Source organism: Argentina silus (assembly GCF_951799395.1).
Source record: "Argentina silus genome assembly, chromosome: 6".
Classification (NCBI taxonomy): domain Eukaryota; kingdom Metazoa; phylum Chordata; class Actinopteri; order Argentiniformes; family Argentinidae; genus Argentina; species Argentina silus.
This window is the reverse complement of record NC_139660.1, coordinates 8,491,702-8,512,729: the sequence shown is the minus strand read 5'-3', so window position 1 is coordinate 8,512,729 and position 21,028 is coordinate 8,491,702. Positions and strand designations below refer to the sequence as shown.

The 21,028-nt window shown below is 40.3% G+C and overlaps 3 protein-coding genes across 3 annotated transcripts; all 3 read left to right on the top strand.

Annotated features, from left to right (window-relative positions):
- Positions 1 to 818: 818 nt before the first annotated feature.
- On the top strand, positions 819 to 1,847 carry gpr17 (G protein-coupled receptor 17; the record flags this gene model as incomplete). The annotated part of the gene is made up of 1 exon (XM_083672504.1): positions 819 to 1,847. The coding sequence occupies one exon, from the start codon at positions 819 to 821 to the stop codon at positions 1,845 to 1,847; it is 1,029 nt and encodes a 342-aa protein (XP_083528630.1).
- Positions 1,848 to 5,142: 3,295 nt separating this feature from the next.
- On the top strand, positions 5,143 to 18,080 carry inpp5d (inositol polyphosphate-5-phosphatase D). Its single transcript, XM_083671159.1, has 27 exons — positions 5,143 to 5,406; positions 6,440 to 6,503; positions 8,834 to 8,969; positions 9,136 to 9,298; positions 9,470 to 9,610; positions 9,700 to 9,790; positions 10,166 to 10,246; positions 10,488 to 10,565; positions 10,676 to 10,802; positions 10,889 to 10,995; positions 11,100 to 11,202; positions 11,284 to 11,480; positions 11,618 to 11,735; positions 11,831 to 11,927; positions 12,261 to 12,399; positions 12,640 to 12,748; positions 13,152 to 13,240; positions 13,607 to 13,688; positions 13,869 to 13,958; positions 14,128 to 14,238; positions 14,343 to 14,422; positions 14,539 to 14,626; positions 14,830 to 14,976; positions 15,228 to 15,294; positions 15,493 to 15,711; positions 16,480 to 16,934; positions 17,053 to 18,080. The coding sequence occupies exons 1-27, from the start codon at positions 5,267 to 5,269 to the stop codon at positions 17,091 to 17,093; spliced, it is 3,360 nt and encodes a 1,119-aa protein (XP_083527285.1). The 5' UTR covers positions 5,143 to 5,266; the 3' UTR covers positions 17,094 to 18,080.
- Positions 18,081 to 18,215: 135 nt separating this feature from the next.
- smx5 lies at positions 18,216 to 19,984 on the top strand. The gene is made up of 5 exons (XM_083671142.1): positions 18,216 to 18,256; positions 18,580 to 18,647; positions 18,745 to 18,775; positions 18,881 to 18,940; positions 19,162 to 19,984. Exons 1-5 carry the CDS (start codon positions 18,254 to 18,256, stop codon positions 19,285 to 19,287), a joined length of 288 nt encoding a protein of 95 aa, XP_083527268.1. The 5' UTR covers positions 18,216 to 18,253; the 3' UTR covers positions 19,288 to 19,984.
- Positions 19,985 to 21,028: the final 1,044 nt, after the last annotated feature.

The window sequence follows — 21,028 nt, the reverse complement described above, 5'->3', positions numbered from 1 at the left end:
AATAGAACAATTGTTATTGGAGGTCACACCACTTGTAAACTTTCCCTAAACAGTTTGCCCATTCAATCTGAGGAGGAAAATCCAGAGTATCATTAATCATGTGACAAATCAGACAGCTGGGCCACGCTAGAAAAAGATAGCAGGACGCCAGACTTATAACAAGGTGTGGCTGCCCTGATACAGAGCTGCTTCTCAGAGTCTGGGTGGATGGGTGGGGGGGGGATTAGGGTCATGTGCTCTAGGGGCATCTGTACTATACACTCCCCAGGGACACTGCTATCTCCTGTTACCTACAGTAGAAAGTCTGACTCAGTGCCAAGAACTAATCCCCTCCCTCCCGCTCTCTCTCTGGACTACTACTGGGGGGCCATGTGATTTCTTGGAGCTGGGGCTGTGCACTACTTGACTCAATCTTATAGGCATTCACTGCACAATCAGCTACTGACTTAATTGTTTTAGAAAGGAATTACAATAAATATGTTTTAGTAAAGAGGCATTCAACTCTACATTGCAAGTCTAGACTAAATTCATTGACACATTTGACCTCTAACCCACAGTCATATGCAGATTAAGAATTAGAAAAGGATCACCTCTTTTCAATTCTAGAAGGAATGTTATTTTTCTGTGAACTGCTGGCAACTTTTTCCTTTGAACTGGCTTTGCTCTTTGCTCTAATTAGCATTAGCTTACACTACACTGTTGTGAGGAGGGAATTATTGCCTTATTATCTTTTTTACGTTTCCAAATTATGCACATGTACAACTTATTTTGAATATTTCCTGTCTCTAATATGTGCTCCTGCCTGTCTCTCCCCAGCTATGAAAATGGAGTCCACTATCACAGAGGTGACGTCCCTCCTGTCCAATCAGTCATCAGACAGCACCTGTGCCCCAGTGGAGAACACTGTGGAGAACATGGTGTTTGGAGGCTACTACATCCTGATCTTCCTCCTGGCCCTCAATGGCAACAGTCTGGCCCTGTGGATCTTCTCTCGTCAGCGCGGCACTTCCTCTCCAGCCAATGTCTTCCTGTTGCACCTGGCTGTGGCAGACCTGTCCTATGTGATCATCCTACCACTGCGGGCGACCTACCACCTTACGGGTGGCCACTGGCCCTTTGGAGAGATCCCCTGCCGAGTAGCTGGCTTCCTGTTCTACATCAACATGTATGCCAGCCTCTACTTCCTGGCATGTGTGGCAGGTGACCGCTACCTAGCTGTGGTCCATGCTGTGAGGTCACTGAAGGTTCGCCGTGCTCAATACGCCCATGTGATCAGCTTCTCCCTGTGGGCCTTGGTCGCTGTTGCCATGGCGCCCCTGCTGGTCACCAGTCAGACTGCAGAAGTAGATGGTATGACAGTATGTCTGCAACTGTACCGTGAGAAGGCTTCCCGCCGTGCCCTCATCTCTCTAGCCGTTGCCTTCACCCCACCCTTCCTGGCCACGCTGTCCTGCTACTTGCTCATTATCCACAGCCTGCGGCGAGGCTCCAGGCTGGAGCCAAAACTCAAACTAAGGGCCCTGCGCACCATTGGCCTGGTCATGCTCATCTACGTGGTCTGCTTCCTGCCCTACCATGCCAGCCGGGCGACCTTCATCCTGGGTTACAGTCATCCAGGCATCTCCTGCCAGACACGGAGGGGTCTGACGCTGGCTAACAGGCTCACCTCCTCCCTCACCTGCCTAAACGGTGCCCTGGACCCCCTGGTCTACCTGTTTGGGGCTGAGAAGTTCCGGGGCAGTATAAAAAGGCTTCTCTGTAGAGATAAGGCAGGGGGCTCTGGAGCCACCAGTGGAGAGCTCAAGGGAACACATGAGAGCTCACTGAGTGCTAAATCTGAGTTCTGAGGTGATCTGAACTTTGTCAGGCAGACCTCTTTTTTATTTATTATTATTCGTGGGATCGAAATATTAAACCGAAATTACGCTGGCAAATTTTTAATTTACACCGAAACAAAATGCCGGTAATGCTGAACAGAAAATGTAATGAGCCAATTGCAACCAAACGATCTGATTTGCCAATTAGCTGAGTGCCTACATTTGGTTAATCCAGGGAGGCAGGAGAACAATGGGAGATAACCATCAGCTGCGTGCGAAATTTAACTTGCTTACAACCAAAAAGGCGCCCAAATTTCGGGACAGCTAGTCTGTTAGATATTCAAGTGTAAATTCGCTTTCATATCAGACGGTGATAAACGCCGTGTCTCAGGCTTGATACCCCCGCCAATCTTAAATTATGTTAGCAACGGAGAACGACGACGTTAATTTTCAATGTTGTTAATAATATTAAGTATGAATCAAGTAAGTATAAATAAGCAAAAATCTGAAATGTTGTTTTTAATTCCAATGAATGACAACATGAAGATGGAAAATGTAAATTGTAATTTGTATTCAATTACATACGTAGTTTCGAAAATATACAGTGGATTTTCTACAACTATGATGAAAGGCACCAATAGTCTGGTTGAAAAACAGGCCTATTAGAGCGTCCACTGGAGGGGGCATGTCACTTGCAAATATTTGGTAGCAACTGGATTACCTAATAAAATGAGCCCCAGGTGTATACTACTTGATGCTGTAGTAGCAGGGGGAATCTTGGTTGCAATTAGGATCATCTCTTTCACACCTGTATCTGATTTTACAAGATACAGGTGTGAATGGGATGGGATTACCATTTTGTGGTAATCCCATTCAGAATGTTGGTTGCAATTAACCCATTATGTCTTGCAAACTGATTAATATTTCAAATGTACAAAAGACTTTTAGAGGGAATTGCTTTATTGCTCTATTACTGTCTATTGTCAGATATATGCAAGCCTATTCACCATGAACTTCATGCTTAGTAATGGATAGTGTGCTTTGGGGGAAATGCAGGCCTGCTCTATGATGATGACAAATAATGCAATATCATTCTCACTAATCAAAGAGCGTTACATGTTTAGCCCACCTCAGCATATTATATAGTAAGTGAGTCATTTCTATAAGTTAGTGTTTATAAATGTTCACATGTAATGTCCTTTCCTTAACATTCCTTTTTAATCCTATACCAAAAATGTAACTTTTCATTTAGAATTTCAATTGACATCTTGCAAAAAAAAATTGCAACTCTTTATGCAATTTACCGCTTATACTTTACCTGCGTTTTCATGTTTAAGTGTACAGTAGTTATCCGTGTTTTCAAATATGTGTTTGGACTAGCCTGGGTGCTAGTTTGTTATTTCCTCTGTAACCCTAATTAAACATTATTATTATTATTTGTTTTTATTATTAAGCAATAAATAAGTATTTTGTAGTTGAACACCTCTCATATAGTACATGCCGATGTTCTCTTCTTTTCATGCACCTGGTTACACTGCCAGGTAGCAACAGTATCCGTTCCTCTTTGTTTCTGCAATAGACTAATCTTTTGATGTTTGCCTAGGCAGCAAGGTAGCCTTGCTTAATGCAGAAACAGTCTGAGAGCCATGCTGTGTTGTATTTGCTCTGGAGCCTCACGTATCTTATGATGTTGCACTATTGCAGAAGATTTATACATACGGGCGTCAAAGAATATCATAGTGCCCTTCTTGTATCAATTGTGCGTACATTTTGTGTACCTTGACTGAGTGATTTTTGGATTTGAAATATCCCCTGTGTGCCTTTTTTATTATTTATTCAAATTACTGTACATTCACTTTGGGATTGTAAATAAATAAGCAGTGATGAAAATGTCCTCTTGTGTATTTGTTTAATTTGTGCAATACATATACACATATATGGAGTAGATTGGGGTAGAGAAGACTATTTCAGTGGTTAATAAGCTATATGAGTTGAGTGAATAAGATAAATCATATAGGTTCCCATTCTGTGCATACATCACCCATTATATGCAGGTTAGGTTTTCACTAATCTCTGTGAAGAATGACACAGACACATTTGCCATGGGTCGCCACAGGATGGAAACCTCCAGGGCTGCAGTGGCTTGTCATAGTGTGCAAGTTCTCATGTTACATCATGTGACTTGCACTGTGGTTTGCGAGCAGATCATTTTCTTCTTCTCTAATTTGTGCAAGATTTCCTGTCCTGCCTGACTGCCTGCCATGAACATTACAAGGCATTCTTAGCAGTTACAGTATACTGAACAGAAAGAGAGAAAAAGAGAGAGTGGAGATGGGGGGGGTTCTCTAATGTGTGCGTGTGTGTGTGCGTGTGCGTGGGCGTGTGGGCGTGTGTGTGTCATACTGCATGTCTGTAAAAGGATGGCGATATGAAATGAAGAGGCATCTTCATTTCATATGAAATGAAGAGGAAATGAAGAAGCAAAAAATGCATTGAAATGAATAAGGCATCGCTACATGTACATGACTGAAAACCCTTCACTTTATGCTTAGTAGCTACAGGTTCCTGAACTATATTTAGAAGTGCTATGAAAGCAGATCAATGAATATGACAGCTTCATTATAGATGAGGTAGTAGGATGATCAGGCCTGAATCAAAAAGGGGACACCACAATTATAACATAATTGATTTAATAAAACATTTGTAGACTCACTTTTGTGACTATTTGTTATAGAGAGGAAGAGAGAATTTTAACTATAATTATTACTACTACATTACACATGTATGAATACTAATCTGAGGGTTTATCTAATTTCCTGTATTCATTCAAAGCAGCATTGTTTCCTATTCCCATTATACATAGCTAAGATTCAATGGAAGATATGGCAGAGTCCCTTAACATGTGAACCTTTCACATGACTTCCCTTTTCAGTCCAGAGGAGTCTACTTCCATCAAACACACATATACATACAGAGGCTAACATTCAGCCACAAAATGTATCCATGTAATCAGACAGTCCAGCATGCCAGTGGTGGAGAGATTACAGTTTTTTCACTGGGTATCTCGGTTAATAATTAAAATAGAGTGAAAGAGGTGTCTGACCAGCAGTCTAGCCTAATTTTGTTTCCACTTGTCGCTGCGTGTGGTCTGTGGCATTAAAGTCAGAGTGTAGAGAAGGCTCTCTGGCCCTCCTCTCACTTCTCAAATGAGGAAGTTCAGAGTCGTGTTTGTAGCAGCTTCCTTTTTACAGCTTTCGCCCCTCTAACAGGAAGAGACAGAGTGAACAAGAGAGAGAGAGTGAGAGAGAGGACATAGGCGCACACATACAGCAGTGAGGAAAGATGAATACGGCCAGCAAAAGGCACTGATCTTCACTTATGAGTTCTTATCCATTTTGATAGCAGATGCAAAACACCTTGACCTGAGTGTGTTGGGGGTGAGAAACAGGATGTCTACTTATCAGCCATGGTATCATGGCAATATATCACGAACCACAGCTGAGGATCTCCTCTCCAAAGCAGCCAGGGATGGAAGCTTCATCCTGCGGGATAGTGAGTCCATAAACGGAGCTTATGCCCTCTGTGTTCTGTAAGTAAACCATGCCAACTGACTCCTTTCTGTAGGAGAGTAGACCTGGCAGTTGTAAACATTTCCCTATCTAAAAAGCAAGAGGAAAGAGGATCAACCAAAGGGTGGTTGATCCTCTGTTGAGGACTTGATCTGTAACAATATTTCTTCCTCTACTTCTTTGCATGCAAGTAACAGTTCAAACTAGTTTTTAGTATGTTGATGAAACTGCAGCTGACATATTGTGTAGAGCTGTGTGAATTGTAACTTTAAAAACAGACAACAAACTAAAATCAATGCCAAAAACAGAAATTAGGAATGATAGATGTTCATGCAATTATATGTGTCAAGTACCTACTCATAGTCCTATTCTGTATTTGTAATTATGTATTTATCATAAAACAGCAGGAGACCAGCATGTTATGCAGAACCCTACTATACATAGCTTTTTCTATCTCATTACCATCAATAATCGTTACTTGAATCAAGTTAATGGCTGTCAACTAAAAAAGAGCTAGCTAGAATATTGTTGTGGCATGCCATTTTAGATGTTTGTGAATGTGAATTTATACATTCAATTATAAAGACTTACTGAGGACCAATGCCATAATTAGTTTCCCTATGTATTTGTACACAATCTTGCTGCTCACCTGTGAGCAACTCACACCACAGCCCTTTGCAACTGTTCACTTAAATTTGAATATCTGCTGCACAAACAAATACGTAAATGCTCATGTACTCTTTGTGTCATTCTGGGGCACAAAAGAAAACATGTACTCTATACTGAACAGTCATGATTATGATTATGCATGCTCAATTAATTTGTGTAGTAGATTAAGTGTCATGCATTGCTAAAGATCAGAAAGTTGCTACATGACAGGCTAATTTGCTAACTTTGTCGTAATTTAGTATTTACATTGAATGCCACTGAAGTCTCTAGGTACAGTATGTATAAAATCTATACTTGATCACTCCACTTCTTTGTGTACCTCACACAACTGTGAACGTTGATCAACCACAGTTATGTGAAATAACATATTTTCCCTATTGACAGGTACCAGAATTGTGTGTACACATACAGAATCTTGCCAAATGAGGAGAGGAAGCTCTCTGTCCAGGTGGGTCACACAGCCTGTATTAGGAGAGGACACTGTACAGTGTGCAGTAGGCTCAGGTCACTTCCATTGCTACCCCTACCATGTGCGAATGATGGAAGAACCACTCCCAGGTGTTGGAGTGTTAAGGGTGGCTATTTCAAGAGCAATCTCTCATGCACTAGACAACTTCTGCTTTTTCTGTGTCTTCAGAAATGTAAAATGGTAGCCTATCTTAGTTGTTACGGTATAGGTGAAGGTGTAACTACATGTCAGATAAGTGAGTTTTTAAATCTTGAGTTGCATTTAGTAAACTATAATGTGAATCCTACACCTAACTGATTCACCACTCTTTCTGTATTCATTGTTTTCATACCTTGAATGTCGATGCTAATGCTAGCTTTCTGCAAGTATGGCAAAGCAAACAGGCAGAGAGGTTGAATAGCTCTATACTGTAGTTACAGTATCTTTGTGCTCTACATATTAAATCTATTATTTCAGAAAGCGGGTCAGTGCATTAAATGTGAGAGCTCCCTATAACTGATTCATTAAACATTAACTGACTTGCTTGCTGTGGCTGTGAATGTGTAACACTATTTCTCCTCTATTCGTCTAAGAGTGTGCACAGTTAATGTCGCTTAAACAAATAGGCCTCCCTTCTCCACAACCAAGGGGCCCACTCATCTCACTGTGTTATGCTTATCCATAACTCCATTGTTATGTTACACTTTGGGCCCGTTAATACCAATCAATCATCGCTTGAATGCCACAGCCTCTTTGAGTATTGTTGCTGACCATGTGCATCCCTTCATGGCCACAATTTACCCATCTTCTAATGGCTACTTCCAGCATGATAACAAAGCAAAAGTCGTCTCAAACTGGTTTCATGAACCTGACAATGAGTTCAGTGTTCTTCAGTGGCCTTCCCAGTCACCGGATCTGAGAAGAGAACACCTTTGGAATGTAGTAGAAGGGGAGATTCACAGCTTGAAAGTGCACCTGAAAAATCTGCAGGAATTGCGTGATGCAATCATGTCATCATGGGCCAGAATCTCAAAGGAATGTTTCCAACATCTTGTGGAATCTATACCACGAAGAATTGAGGTTGTTTTGAGAGCAAAGGGCGGCCCTACCCTGTATTAGTATAGTGTTCCTAATAAAGTGTTTGGTGAGTGTATGTGGGGATACATTTGGTCAGGTTGTGGCTATTTCTGTAACTTGCCAGTTAAGACAGCCCAAAGCTAGAGACAATGCTAGAGTGATAGATTTGCATTGAGCATCTCAATTGAATATTTGAGCCATTATAAAGTAAGATAGTCATCGATGTTGATTAACAAAGTTCTTGTTTTGGCTGTTTTGGTACATAATATACTCAGACATTAACATGTAGCCTACAGTATCCTCCTCCGGAGAGATCGTTACTTTTAAATATTTATCAAAAACTTCCTTCCTCTTTCAGTTGCAGCCAGCAACCCTTAAGTTTTAAATCATCCCTTAGTGTGGGCGTAAGGAAAGCCACATGGTTCATCTCATGCTCAATATCAGAGCGAGAATCTGTAAATTACAGTTTTACTGTGATCTCTAAGCAATTAATTGTACAATCCTAATGAAAACAATTCTAATACATTTTCAGTTTAGTTTAACACTAACACAGACATACATGGTGAGTGCATTGAGAGGGTGTGACTTGAAAAGCCTTATTATGCGTTTATTATGCAGTGAGAGTGGGCGGATTAACTGTCTGCATCGAGTCGCCCAAAAAAAATACTTGAGCATGAGGTGAAGAGGCACAAAAGCAGGACACGAAAGTGTGTTCACAATTGCACCCATCTGAATGACAATAACAGTCTCTCAGTACCAGTTGGCAGTTACTGTTACTATTATGTACAATGTCATGTTTCTTTTTATGTTTCATTTTGACCCCAGGAAGATACGCAACAGCTAAAGGGGATCTGTATAAATAAATAAATAAATAAATACATACATACATACATACAATTTGCTGAGTAGATAAAGATTCCTTTTTGGCTTGATTCATTTCTAACCAGGTTGTAAGCATGGCAAACTTCTCTCAAAACATTCACAGTGGCTATGAAATGGGCAAAATAAACTAGGTGACGTTAATTAATGATTAACAATTAATGAGCTTAAACCCTAGGAATGCAGAAACTGAAAAGCTTAAAGAGTACTTTATAATTGTTGGGGAGGACCAACTTCTCATTCATAGAACATGACAATATCTCAGTCTGTAAACAGAAAATTGACCTATAGATCTACCATTTACAGTATTAGAGGTAAGAGCGACTCAAGAGTGCATCAGTGTGTGATTGCTGTTGTGCTGCTGTTCTCCTCAGGCATCTGAGGGTGTTCCCATTCGCTTTTTCACTGTGCTGACCGATCTGGTGGAGGCATACTACAGTCATAACATGGGCCTGGTGACACAACTGCAGTTCCCTGTCCATAAAGAGGAGGAACTGGAGGAGGAGCCAGGTCAGATAACCCACATTCTGTCTCTTATTTCTACGATTGCTATCCCAAGGTGCCCATGCCCATCCAGAAGGAAGCATGTCTTTCCTGTGCCACAGGGCGCATGTTTTTTTTTTTTTTTATCTAAGTGACTAGTGTGGCCATAACTGTTGTGGTCTGTGTTCTTTAGAGCCTAACCATCCTCCTCAGCTACCACCAAGGAACTTCGCTGGAGGGCCAACAGCCAGTGATACTAAAGATTCCCATGGTGGGGACTTAAAGGGCTCCGATCTTGCCTGTGTCTCCCTTCCAGACACCTACTTACAGAGACTGCAACATGTGGATATGTCCAAGTATGATCACTTGTACATTACTGAGCTGCAACACCCAGCTTGTGCCTTCCATGTTGTATTAAAACATTGTGTAGCCTACTTTGTTTTATCCAGTTACCTATAGCCTTGAATTTTGAGAAAGTTTGCGCCAATATGTGAAAAATCCTAATAATTCTGCAAAATGTATCTCAGTGTGCCAGAGGATCACCAAAAGGCCATACAAGAATACTTCTGCACTTCAATGTGCCTTGATGCTGAGCAAGTACAGAATGGTAATCCCAACCTTCCCCATCTAAAGAAGCTAACTCTGGGAATCTGCAAACATCTAAACAGGTACATTTATAGTATCTCAGCAACATTTACACATACAGAAATTGTATGTAAAATAGCCTAAACATTTCTGTAATTCCCTTTTGTGGTAGTGAGATTTCCCGCACCCTGCCAACTCTGGAGGCCTTTCAGAGAGTGCTGGACCAACAGCTCTCTCCAGGGGTGGTGCGGCCAAGGAATCAAGTAGGTGACCATTAACTCTTTATCAACCAATTTTCATTTTTCTATTGTAGATTCCCTGGGGTTATGTGGTCTGGAGACAAAACATACTTTTGATTTTGAACTGTCAATTTCTATTCAGCTGTGACATGTAACAAAGTTCCAAACATGTGTGATAATTTGAAGCACACACATTTGGTAACCTGAAAATTAAGTTTATGGGTGCATTAAATTTCCTGTGCAGTCTGATATAGAGTGTGCCTCCACCCTTTTCTTGGTTCAGTCTGCAGAATTGAGAATCTTTCTAGAATATCATTCCTTCAAAGGTTGTGTTAAGTATTGTTTGTAAAGTGTTATGAAAGTGTTACATTTACATTCTTTTTATGTTTTCATCTTTAGGCCTGCTCTGCTGACTCGAGTCAATCTGTGTCCTCTAGGCTAGAGCAACTGACCAAGATGCTTTACTTAATAGAGGAGAAGGTAATGTTTAATGTAAGACAGACTGAACCTACAAATCACAATGATGCTCAACTTTAGCACTAACTCATTTATTTTATATTTCTGTCAATGACTAACCCCTCCTAGTTTCACCACCGTAAATCATCTCTTTCAAGTTGCATTTTCACAGTAAAATTATCTTTCCTGTTACACTTTTACATCCCAGATGACAGAAACATACATTTGTGAGCAGTGCTTCCATCGAATATTGTTTATGTTTCAGGCCAAAACTGCTCTGTTCGAGTCATCTGGATATGAGGGAGGCCACAGAAGGTCTCTCATACCACCAATCACCTTTGAAGTAAGTGTGCAAATGATATCACACTGCAAACCAATCTTATTGTTTTTGTGCGTTTCATTGGAACAGTGACATGTCCCTTTGTTGATCTTATGAGCTTTCTGGTTTTGCAGGTCAAATCAGAGGCTCTTGCCGGTATTTCAACCAAGTTGTTACTCAAGGTGGATGTTGAAAGTGGGAGGGTCTACTTCAAGAAATCAAAAGACGGGCCAGAAGACAAATACTATGTACACAATAAAAGTAGCTATGTGTTCTATTCTTGCTAATAATAGTTGTTCTTATTTTACAAATTATAATGCATTTCTAATGGTGGTTGTAATATGTAGTTTTGCAGCTGGTGAAATCCCAGAAAGTGCATGCCAAACTGAGCATAGTAGTGGAGACAGAAAAGGAGAAGACAGTGCGCAAAGAGTTTGTCTTCAATGACACAAAGGTAAAGATTTCTAAGGAAGCCATCAAGCTACTATATGTGTTTCTGTTTGTATATATGTGATTTATTAAATATTCATCAAATATTCATCTGATATGTGTTACCAGAAGAGAGAAGGATTTTGCCAGCTCCTTCAGCAGATGAAAAACAAACACTCGGACAAACCTGAGCCTGATATGATCACTGTTTTTGTTGGCACCTGGAATATGGGTAAATATAGCTAATTTATCACTGTTGCGTTGGACATGTGCCTCAATTTCAACATTACTGAACCCTTAACTCTTTTCACAGGTGCTGCAAACCCCCCACACGACATATCCTCCTGGTTCCAGTGCAAGGGCCAGGGGAAAACACGGGATGACACTGCTGACCACATTCCTCACGATATCTATGTCATCGGAACACAGGAGGACCCCTTGGGAGAGAAGGACTCGGCGGACACTTTGAAAAATGCCTTGAGACGCATCACCAATATCAGCTACAAACAAGTCAGTAACTCACAGTTATACACATTTTCCTTCACTGATACAAGGTGCACATTATGACAATTGACACATTGAAATGTAGTTTATAGACTGTAGTAAATTCTACCATGAGGAATAATAAGTGTTTTTGTTTTACTCAGGTAGCCATCCAGACACTTTGGAACATCCGGATAGTTGTGCTAGCAAAGCCAGAGCATGAAAACAGAATCTCTCATATTTTCTCAGACAGTGTCAAGACAGGGATTGCCAATGCCCTGGGTAAGTCCCAACAACTCTAGTAACTGTAGTAGTTTCAGTACCAAGATAGATGATTAAAGGCACACACTACACACATCCATGTGTTTGTTTTCCAGGAAATAAGGGAGCAGTGGGCGTGTCCTTCATGTTCAATGACACATCCTTTGGGTTTGTCAACAGTCACCTGACCTCAGGGAGTGAGAAGAAAGTCAGGTGAGTGTTTGTATTATAAATGAATGTCATCATAAGAATAAAACAACCATTTTGTAATACTTAATCTTGTTCCCAGACACTTCCGCCTAGGGACGAGGTTATGTAATACTAAATAGTTATACCTGCTTTTGCAAATCAATAAATACCATATTTGCCCACATCAGATTGCATTTAATGTCATCTGAAAGCTCAGAATATCTCTAAATTAGGCTACTGTTGTTATTTGTGGACTGTCTGCTCAATTTCCTGAGTAGCATAAAAATGACTACAAAGGAAACAACTAAAAACAAAATCTCCACACTAACTTATAGCAAATCTTTGCTCTCTTGCCAGACGCAACCAGAATTACATCAACATTCTACGTTTCTTGAATCTTGGGGATAAGAAACTAAATCCTTTTGACATTACACATCGATTCACCCATCTCTTCTGGCTTGGAGATCTGAATTATCGAATTGAACTTCCAGCTGCGGTAAGTGAAATTAGTTTAGCACTTGGAGTGCTGCTGCTGAGCAAGTCTGGACCAGTTTCACTGTATTTCTCATGAACGTGTTGATAACAAACAAACATGGAGGCTATGGGTAAAAGAATATGGGAGACCGGTGCATAAAACAGCATGCTGTTCCCTATTTCTCTACTAGAAGTTATATACAGAAACTGCTGACATCACTAGACAGGAAGAGACACTACTTTGCATGATTTGCCTTTACAGGAAGCTGAGAACATTGTGACAAAGATCAAACAGCAACAGTACCAGGAACTCCTCTGTCGAGATCAACTCACCATTGAGAGGGCAGAGAGGAAAGTCTTCTTGCATTATGGTAAGATATCACCACAAGCAGAGAATACCTCTCATCAGAATACCAAGTGGCTATAAAAGAGATAGTTATTGATAAGGTGGGAAGTAGCAATGAGTTTCCATTGAAAAGTAATGGTCAAAAGCAATTACATCTACAATATTTGCCTTACTGGCCATTGTGTGCACATCTACTTCGGTGCTGGTAAAGTGCAGGCCTAGCAGGCACTTGAGTCTCTAGTTTATGTGTCAACATTTAATTGGAAACAACAGCAGGACAGAATCATGCTGTTGTGAGTAGAGCAAATTTAGCCTTTGTAGAGTTGAGTTGACCACAAACTCTCAATATACAGCACAAGATGTAGGCCAGGGCCTAGAAAAAGTAACATGACAGTTAAACATGGTTTTCTTGCTTGATTTCACCACAGATGAAGAGGAGATCACATTTGCGCCCACGTATCGCTTCGAGAGAGATACACGAGAGAAATATGCCTACACAAAGCCCAAAGCTACAGGGGTAGGCCTATATTTTATCAGATGTTTTGTTGTACTGCAAAAGCATGCCCCTGATACAGGGCAGGAACAAGCACATATCTGAGTTAAGAAGTCGACAGATAGCTGTTTCATTTGTAGCACATTTTAGCAGGGGACCTTACTCTCTTGCAAACCACATGTGCGTTTGCTACCACAGCCATCTGCAGTGGACACAGTAGTATGAGTCATTAGGGGAATAGGTATAATTCTATAGGCCTAGTAGAATAACATGCATCCACCACAGATATTTCTATTTGACAATGCCATGTCATGAATATTACCCAACCGGGGCAAAATCTTTGAATGTTTAATTTGTTAAATTTAAGGACTTTTTTGATCTCCTTCACAGATAAAATACAACCTGCCCTCATGGTGTGATCGTGTTCTACGCAAGTCCTACCCCCTGGTGCATGTGGTCTGTCAATCATATGGTGAGACTATTGCATGGCAACTAAAATATATCAATATTTGTTGGCATATGATGCAATCAGTGAAACAGCCACAATACAGGGAACCTATCCATTAAAAACATTTTGATACAGGCCCCATGTATAGATTTGTCATCTATATAATGATTTGAACTTTGTAATGATTAACCTTTTGACTTGCAGGGTGTACTAATGACATTATGACGAGTGATCACTCACCGGTTTTTGCAACATTTGAAGTTGGAGTGGCATCACAGTTTGTTTCCAAGAACGGTACAGTTTGTAAATTCTATATTTACTATTTTCTACATCTCACTAGATGTGTGACTTTTTCTACATCTCACTAGACACCCTCTGGTGTTTGATTAGAACTAGATTAAACAGAACTATCCAACCTGTATGTTCTGTTAGTCAACATTGTTAACACTTTCTGTCTTTCCAGATCCAAACAGTGTGTCTCAGGGTGGGATTAAGTTCATGAACTGCGTCGCCACACTCATGACCAAGTCAAAGACCAAGTTCTTCATTGAATACCACTCCTGCTGCTTAGAGAGTAAAACGACTCCCTATCTGATCTGATCATAGTCCGTCATAGTGAATACTACAATACCAAAATGTACCATATCAAACTGCAATGCTTACACACCATGTCCACAGGATTCGTCAAGAGCTCTGAAGGGGAGAACCTAGAATACTCGGAGGGGTCCATAAAAGTTCGATTTGGAACCCAAGTTGAGGTTGGCTAACTTGCAAGGGAAGCCTTTCACATAGTATGCTGTCTTTTTGGCAGTATGATGCGTCCATTGATGGTAAAGATCATGGTAGGGTGTCTGACCTTTCATTTCTTTTCAAGCTCATTCCCATCATCTCCGACCCAGAGTATCTACTGGACCAGCACATTCTTATCTCGGTGAAGTCCACAGATTGTGATGAATCTTATGGTAAGAAATTAGAACCAACAACACAAGTAGTACCCTAGGTGAACTTTAATATTCTATTTATGACCAGTTAAGAGGATGATACAGACTTAAAGCCAGAAAACAACCAAATCATGACTATAAACATGTGTCAGAGAATAGAATAGAGTTGAAGGCAAGTCTATGTTTTTTGAGCTGGGCCTCTTCCTGATATGTTATCCCCACAGGAGAAGGCTGTGTTGCTCTGTGCGCTGCTGAGTCCTCCTACACTGAATTCCATGTCACACTGACACACCATGGAGAGAGGACGGGCACCCTGACAGGGGGCATCCAGCTACGCACCTCAGAAGGCAAACAGACCGAGAAGTTATATGGTAAACCTGAGAATCAATGGCATACCACTGACACCACAACATCAGGGAGAACCTGGAAGCGTAGTGCCTATATTTACACACATATACATACATTTCAAGAAGACACAAAGTGTTAAAAATGTGAAAAATGCCTTTGGTTAAAGTTTTGACTGATTGTAATCTGAAGCATCTCAACTCATTGTCTCTAGCAGAGTGTATCAAGGGAACGATTTAATCTCTTATCGCTAAGACAAATAGATTTTTTCCCCCAGATTTCATCAAAGTGGAGAGGGAAGAATCTGGTGGCCCAAAAGGCAAAGGGCTTGATCAAATCAACAAGTGAGCCCACCCTATTGGCTACTTCATGCAATCATCTCTCACAAATGATCTGAGTTAATGTAGCCTAAAACTAATATGAATTTAGCATTGGGCTATGGGTTTATGTTTTGCTATTAGTATTAGCCTTGTATTAAGATTGTTTTATATCCTCATTTCCCTAATGATGAGATGATGACAGTCTGTTTTTCTGTTTAATAGATTTTCCCATGCCATTGATATCACGAACCCCAATTACATGGGGGTGGGCTTAAAGTCTGGAGGTGCAACTGACAAAGGCTGGAGCTACAGCATGCCCCCAAAAACAGGTCCAGGAGGAGGGCACGTGGGAAAGGACCTGAACCTTGGCAACCTCTCTCCGAAAAAGACTGGTTATGACCCCTCTGCGCGTAGCCCCACAGGAAAAGCATCAGATCCTGTGTAAGTGCCTTTTTTTGTATCTCTTTTTTTTTTTTTTTTTTTAAAGGGATGTTCCAAATTGTTCCTGGTTTGGCCCTGGTGTAGTTGATTAGCCCAGACAGTTTTTAGTTACGTGGTTGCTTCCTTAAATACTGAGCAGTCGTATTTTGGGCCCCATAGGGCCCAATTCATTCTGAAAATATTTCCAAAACACCTTACAGACACTCCAATCCAACTCATATTATGATAGAATCCCTCTCTGAAGACTTTGTCTGCATTATGTTTCTGAAAAGTCACTTTATTATGCTGTAATAGACTTTTGCATTTTAATTGTCATGGTAATTAAATGCTTAAGTGGATTACAGCAACGTTTTTAAAAATAAAAAAAAAATCATGCAGACAAAGTCTTCAGGGGGGGATTCTGTCATAGTATTAGTTGATTTGAGTGCCTGCAAGATGTTTTTGCGGATATTTCAGAATGAATGCAATATATGTAATTAAAAACTGTCTGGGCTAATCAACTACAGCCAAGGTCACAGCCAAACCAGGAAACATTTTTAAAAAGGTGGAACCTTTAAGTAGTTAGTTATAGTTATTCCTTTTCTAAATTCTTCTAATGAAATGTGTTAAAATAGCCTCTCCCATGTAGATTAGGCTAAGTGGAAAATAAATTGGACTGAACAATGATGCTGCTACTTTCTCACAACAAACATCATGGAAGTCAAGAGCACAATACCCCATTGTGAGTGTGAAATTGAACTCTGAATGATCTGATTTTGTGTCTTCTAGTTGTGAGGATGGGAAGCCAGCAGAGATGTTTGACAACCCTCTCTACGGCGCAATGGGGAAGTCAACAGCACGAAACAAAGAGCAGGACCCTCCTCCGCGCAAGGAACGCCTAACACCTCCAGACGCCATCTTTGCCTTCCCAAAACCCACCGATGCGGACCCTGACCGTCCCCCAGTGCCCACACCCCGCAACAGGTCCTACACTTGCTCTGAGACCAAACCCCAGGCTTCAGCCCCCACCACCCTCCAGCCCCAGTCCTTCAACAAAAAGCCTGTGATGCCGTCACGCTCAGAGGGTGGGATGATACTGGCCGGCAGGCCCCCTCTGCCCACGAAGTCACGGCCAGGCCAGCCGGAGCCCCAGCCCACTAAGCCCAGAGACTACAGAGACAGCTCAGAGCTTCCAAGCAAAGTCCGGCCACCAGCCAGGCCTGTCCAGCCTCTCCCCAAAGAGGGTAAGACAAACTTGTTTCCCTTCATGAAGCCACTAACCCTAACCCATCATCAACTTTGGTTACAAGCAATGTTGCATTTGCCTGATATTAGACTCTCTGTACTATCCTTTCCTCCTAGTGCATCATGAGACAACTCAACCCCCAAAGATGGGCCGTTGAGTGAAATGACTTGGGTGTCTGCTGTGGCTGAGAAGATTTCTACCCTACATTTTGGAAATTAGATGCTTAATGGAGGCTACAGTGGAACAGCGAAACCACTTTTCATGCCCAATGCTGGTCTTCCTGATATTCTGTGATTGCTTTGCTACCACTGACACTCCATAGGCCAAACATGGGAATAGAATGTAGCCTGCTTTTTTTCATGTCTTCCCGATGTCTCATGGAAGTCTCTCTATTGGAACCATTTTGGTCAATAGCTGGCTTGCACAGAAATCTAGATGTGGCTATGCATCTGATGTTCAATGTAGGCTAAATTAAATTAAATTAAAGTAAAGGGAATCAGACTCATTTGCTTCTTAATTTCCTTTAATTTTTCACATCTGCTCTCATAAACCAAATACAGTGTGTACATCAATGTTATTTTTCAGGGTTGCTTGCTACTAATCCATTAGGCCTATGTTTTCTAAAGAAAATAACAGTCTGTGTGTCATATTTTATAGTACAATCCATGCACCCAAATTGTACTATTTTAGAATCTTGCAATGGTGATATTGTTATGAGAAACTGTATTGAGAATTTGGATCACACACACAGCGTACACTATGGCCAGTGTGGGTGCAGGCTTTTGTTCGACCCAAGCAGTAGTACACCAGATTTGTATGGGTTAAAAATTAGCATGAGCTCTGTAAAGTGTATTGAGGCTCTGTGAAATGCACTTTAAATAAAATGTGAAAATCCGAGGACTATCTGCAACATGTTTATTTTGGCGTTTTGACAGACGTTATAAGAATGACAGCCTACCATGTGAGCCTGTACGTTACATCTATCCTTTGAACATGCTACCACCTGCTGTATCTTGACAGTACTGCATGCATGCGAATATAATCAAAGAAGTGGCCAAGATTGGATTTAAAAAGATGTTTTATCCATATGGATACATGCGGCGTACATTCATTATATAAAAAAGAACATTATGTGTATTGTTTATTCACCCTCGGGCAGAAAAAAATCACAATAAATAACGGTTGAACTCTTTCCGTTTGTAACACGAATTACGAATATTTGTCGCATAAACATGACGTTTAATAAAAACCCACCAATGGAAATGCACTATGACAGTCATGTTGACACCATCAAACTGAGACAAGACAGCGCTGACAATGGTGAGAAATATAGCAAGCTTTTTTCTCTTTCATTCGTTTGTAGAATAATTTAGATAATCAGTACTGACCCACACAGTTGTAATGATATAGCATCCCGTAAAATGTGATTGGACATCATGTAGGTACTTAGACTAGCCTGCAGTCCTAGCTTGCGAGATGTTAGCTAGCTAGGAATATGTTAGCATCATCATGTCGTCAACCAAACGTCTGATGGGTGTGCAACAAACGTTATAGCCAACTACTGTTTTATTCGTTTGTAGGAATGCTTTCGAGGACTACATACTGACCATTACTTTATTCTTATTGTACTTTATATATTGCAGCTTTTCTACTCGTTTTTCAAGTCTTTGGTGGGGAAGGACGTGGTGGTGGAGCTCAAAAATGATTTGAGGTTTGTGTTGTTATTGGTTGGGCAGAGAATCAGTTTGTGAATGTGATTTAGCTCTCCAAAATTCCACATCATGCAACCTTTTCTTATTCTTTTTCAGTATCTGTGGAACACTTCACTCTGTTGATCAGGTAAGAGTATACATTCACTCAGCTGTTTAATCTTGAACATTTTACAAATAAAATGCATTCATATTGTTGTCTAAACTGGGTTTGCTTTATTTCAACCTCTTTTAGTACCTGAACATCAAACTCACAGACATCAGTGTCACAGACCCAGAGAAGTATCCACATATGGTGAGTCGTCCAAGTGCAACCAATTCACTCATCATGAATGCGCAACAATAAATCAACTAAAGTTTTACAACAGCTCTGACAATGACAGGAAGCATTGTGATGACAAGACATTATTTAACTCACATCACATAATCTCAACCCCCTTAAAGGATGGTAAAGTCTACTAGTTGTGTTTTCTCACATGTTAAATGCTGCTTCCTTTCTTCATTCCTTTGCCCCAGTTGTCTGTGAAGAACTGTTTCATCCGAGGCTCAGTTGTGCGATATGTCCAGCTACCTGCAGATGAAGTGGACACACAACTCCTGCAAGATGCTGCACGAAAGGAGGCAATGCAACAAAAGCAGTGATTAATCAATCACAGGATAGGGTTGGGTTAGGGTGGGGTGGAGGCGATGGCCAGTTTTGTTAAATTGGGTAATTTAAACCAGATGGGTATCAAAACTTTGTCAATTAACAAACAAATATTGCCTATTTTCTCACACTATGACTTTTAAATGAAACTATAGTCCCCTGAAAAAAATGCATTCCTTGTTGTTTGGCTCAATTTTTCCACAATAATTGCAGAGTGGGTAGAGCAGACTTGGATATCCCACCATTTGATACCTTTTATTGTTTTGAGAATGTGGACTAGTTTGTACCCCTTACTACATTTCTGGCTTGTAGTTCCCTTATTGTGTTTTTTCTTTTTTTTGGTCAAAAGATTGAATCCAGTGTGAAGATTTGATTAAGAAAAATATGTATGTTCTTGACAACACGCTGATGCTTATGTTATACAGATTTGACGAATGGCAATAAAGAAACATATTTTCTATAGAGCAAAATTGAGCCTCTAAATTGGGCTTTTTGATAGATCAAGTTATGTCCCTTACAATGTGTCCATCGTTATTGACTGCTATGTTTGTTTCTTCAGCTCAGTATGAAAGTTGACTGGCCTCTTTTATTCATGTAAGACCAGGTAGTTTTTTGTTTCTACTCCTCTGGAAAATAATGTTTTTGATCATTGTTTTGATATGTGCTGGAAATAAACCTTGTTTATACACTTGCCATTTTTGTTCTTTCATTTGAATTAAGGAATACATTTCTCATGTTTGTCATGGACAAGATCAAATAAGTTGTATTAACAGTATATCATGATACCACTGCACAAATTGTTTTTTTTAATGTATTGTGAACCATCTGAAATATTGTCATGACTACACTCAAAGACCACTGTAAAACATTTTGTTCTAAATAATTACATATTTCTTTCTGTTGCAGCAGTGTTATTTCCATTGATCAATGAATAGAGGAGATTCAATAAATTGTTGAACATGTTTATCTGCAAAATACAACCAGATTATGAGCACCTACATCGAAACTTCATGACAGTGTACAGCACTTGTGATGGCCAGTAACGATATGTGTTAATAATTATTTAACAAGATCAGCCTATCAAAAACTGGCAACAACTAATTGAAGCATATAATGTGCACAGGTGTAGATAATTTGAGTGGATGGCAATTATATAAAATTGACCTTCCTGTGTATCCAATACTTAGATATCAATTTCTTATCCCGATAGCCGTCCTTGTTATTGTAATACATAAAAAAAAAGAAAACTTTGAGATGTGTTCCATGGTAAGTTTGCTTCATTAATTGTAGGTCTTTCTCAGCTTATGTGTCACATTGTGAGGCAATGTAGAGGATCTATTCAAGCTTCTAATGTTTGCTGCACTACAGGTCCTATATCAGTAATACCTTACTGATATAAATTTAGGACATGAACTTTGTAAGGGTCATGTTGTTGACTGTGTTTGGCCTACAGGAGAAATACAATGTGCACAACCGGGTGGTACCTGAGGAGGATGTTAACTCTGAGGTGACTACCATAAGAGCCATTACCTTCACACCAATTCCAGCAGCTTGGTTGGTAACTCCATCAAAATTATACGTTCGATATGATGCATTTCCCCCTTGTTCATTGACGGTAACCATTTTCATTTAAGTGCTTTTAATTACTGCCTCTTTTATAAGTGTAGAGTTGGATGTCATGGTATTTGGCAAAAATGTGGATGAACTGCAGAGAGCTAGTTGGATTTTGTGTTTTCT

Excerpts from the sequence above, each read along its gene's own strand:
- inpp5d (XM_083671159.1), top strand. The coding sequence starts at position 5,267 with ATGTCTACTTATCAGCCATGGTATCATGGCAATATATCACGAACCACA. Across the intron at positions 5,407-6,439 it reads GCTTATGCCCTCTGTGTTCT|GTACCAGAATTGTGTGTACA; the intron begins GTAAGTAAACCA and ends CCCTATTGACAG. Across the intron at positions 15,712-16,479 it reads GGAAAAGCATCAGATCCTGT|TTGTGAGGATGGGAAGCCAG; the intron begins GTAAGTGCCTTT and ends TGTGTCTTCTAG.
- smx5 (XM_083671142.1), top strand. Across the intron at positions 18,648-18,744 it reads GAGCTCAAAAATGATTTGAG|TATCTGTGGAACACTTCACT; the intron begins GTTTGTGTTGTT and ends ATTCTTTTTCAG. Across the intron at positions 18,776-18,880 it reads CACTTCACTCTGTTGATCAG|TACCTGAACATCAAACTCAC; the intron begins GTAAGAGTATAC and ends AACCTCTTTTAG.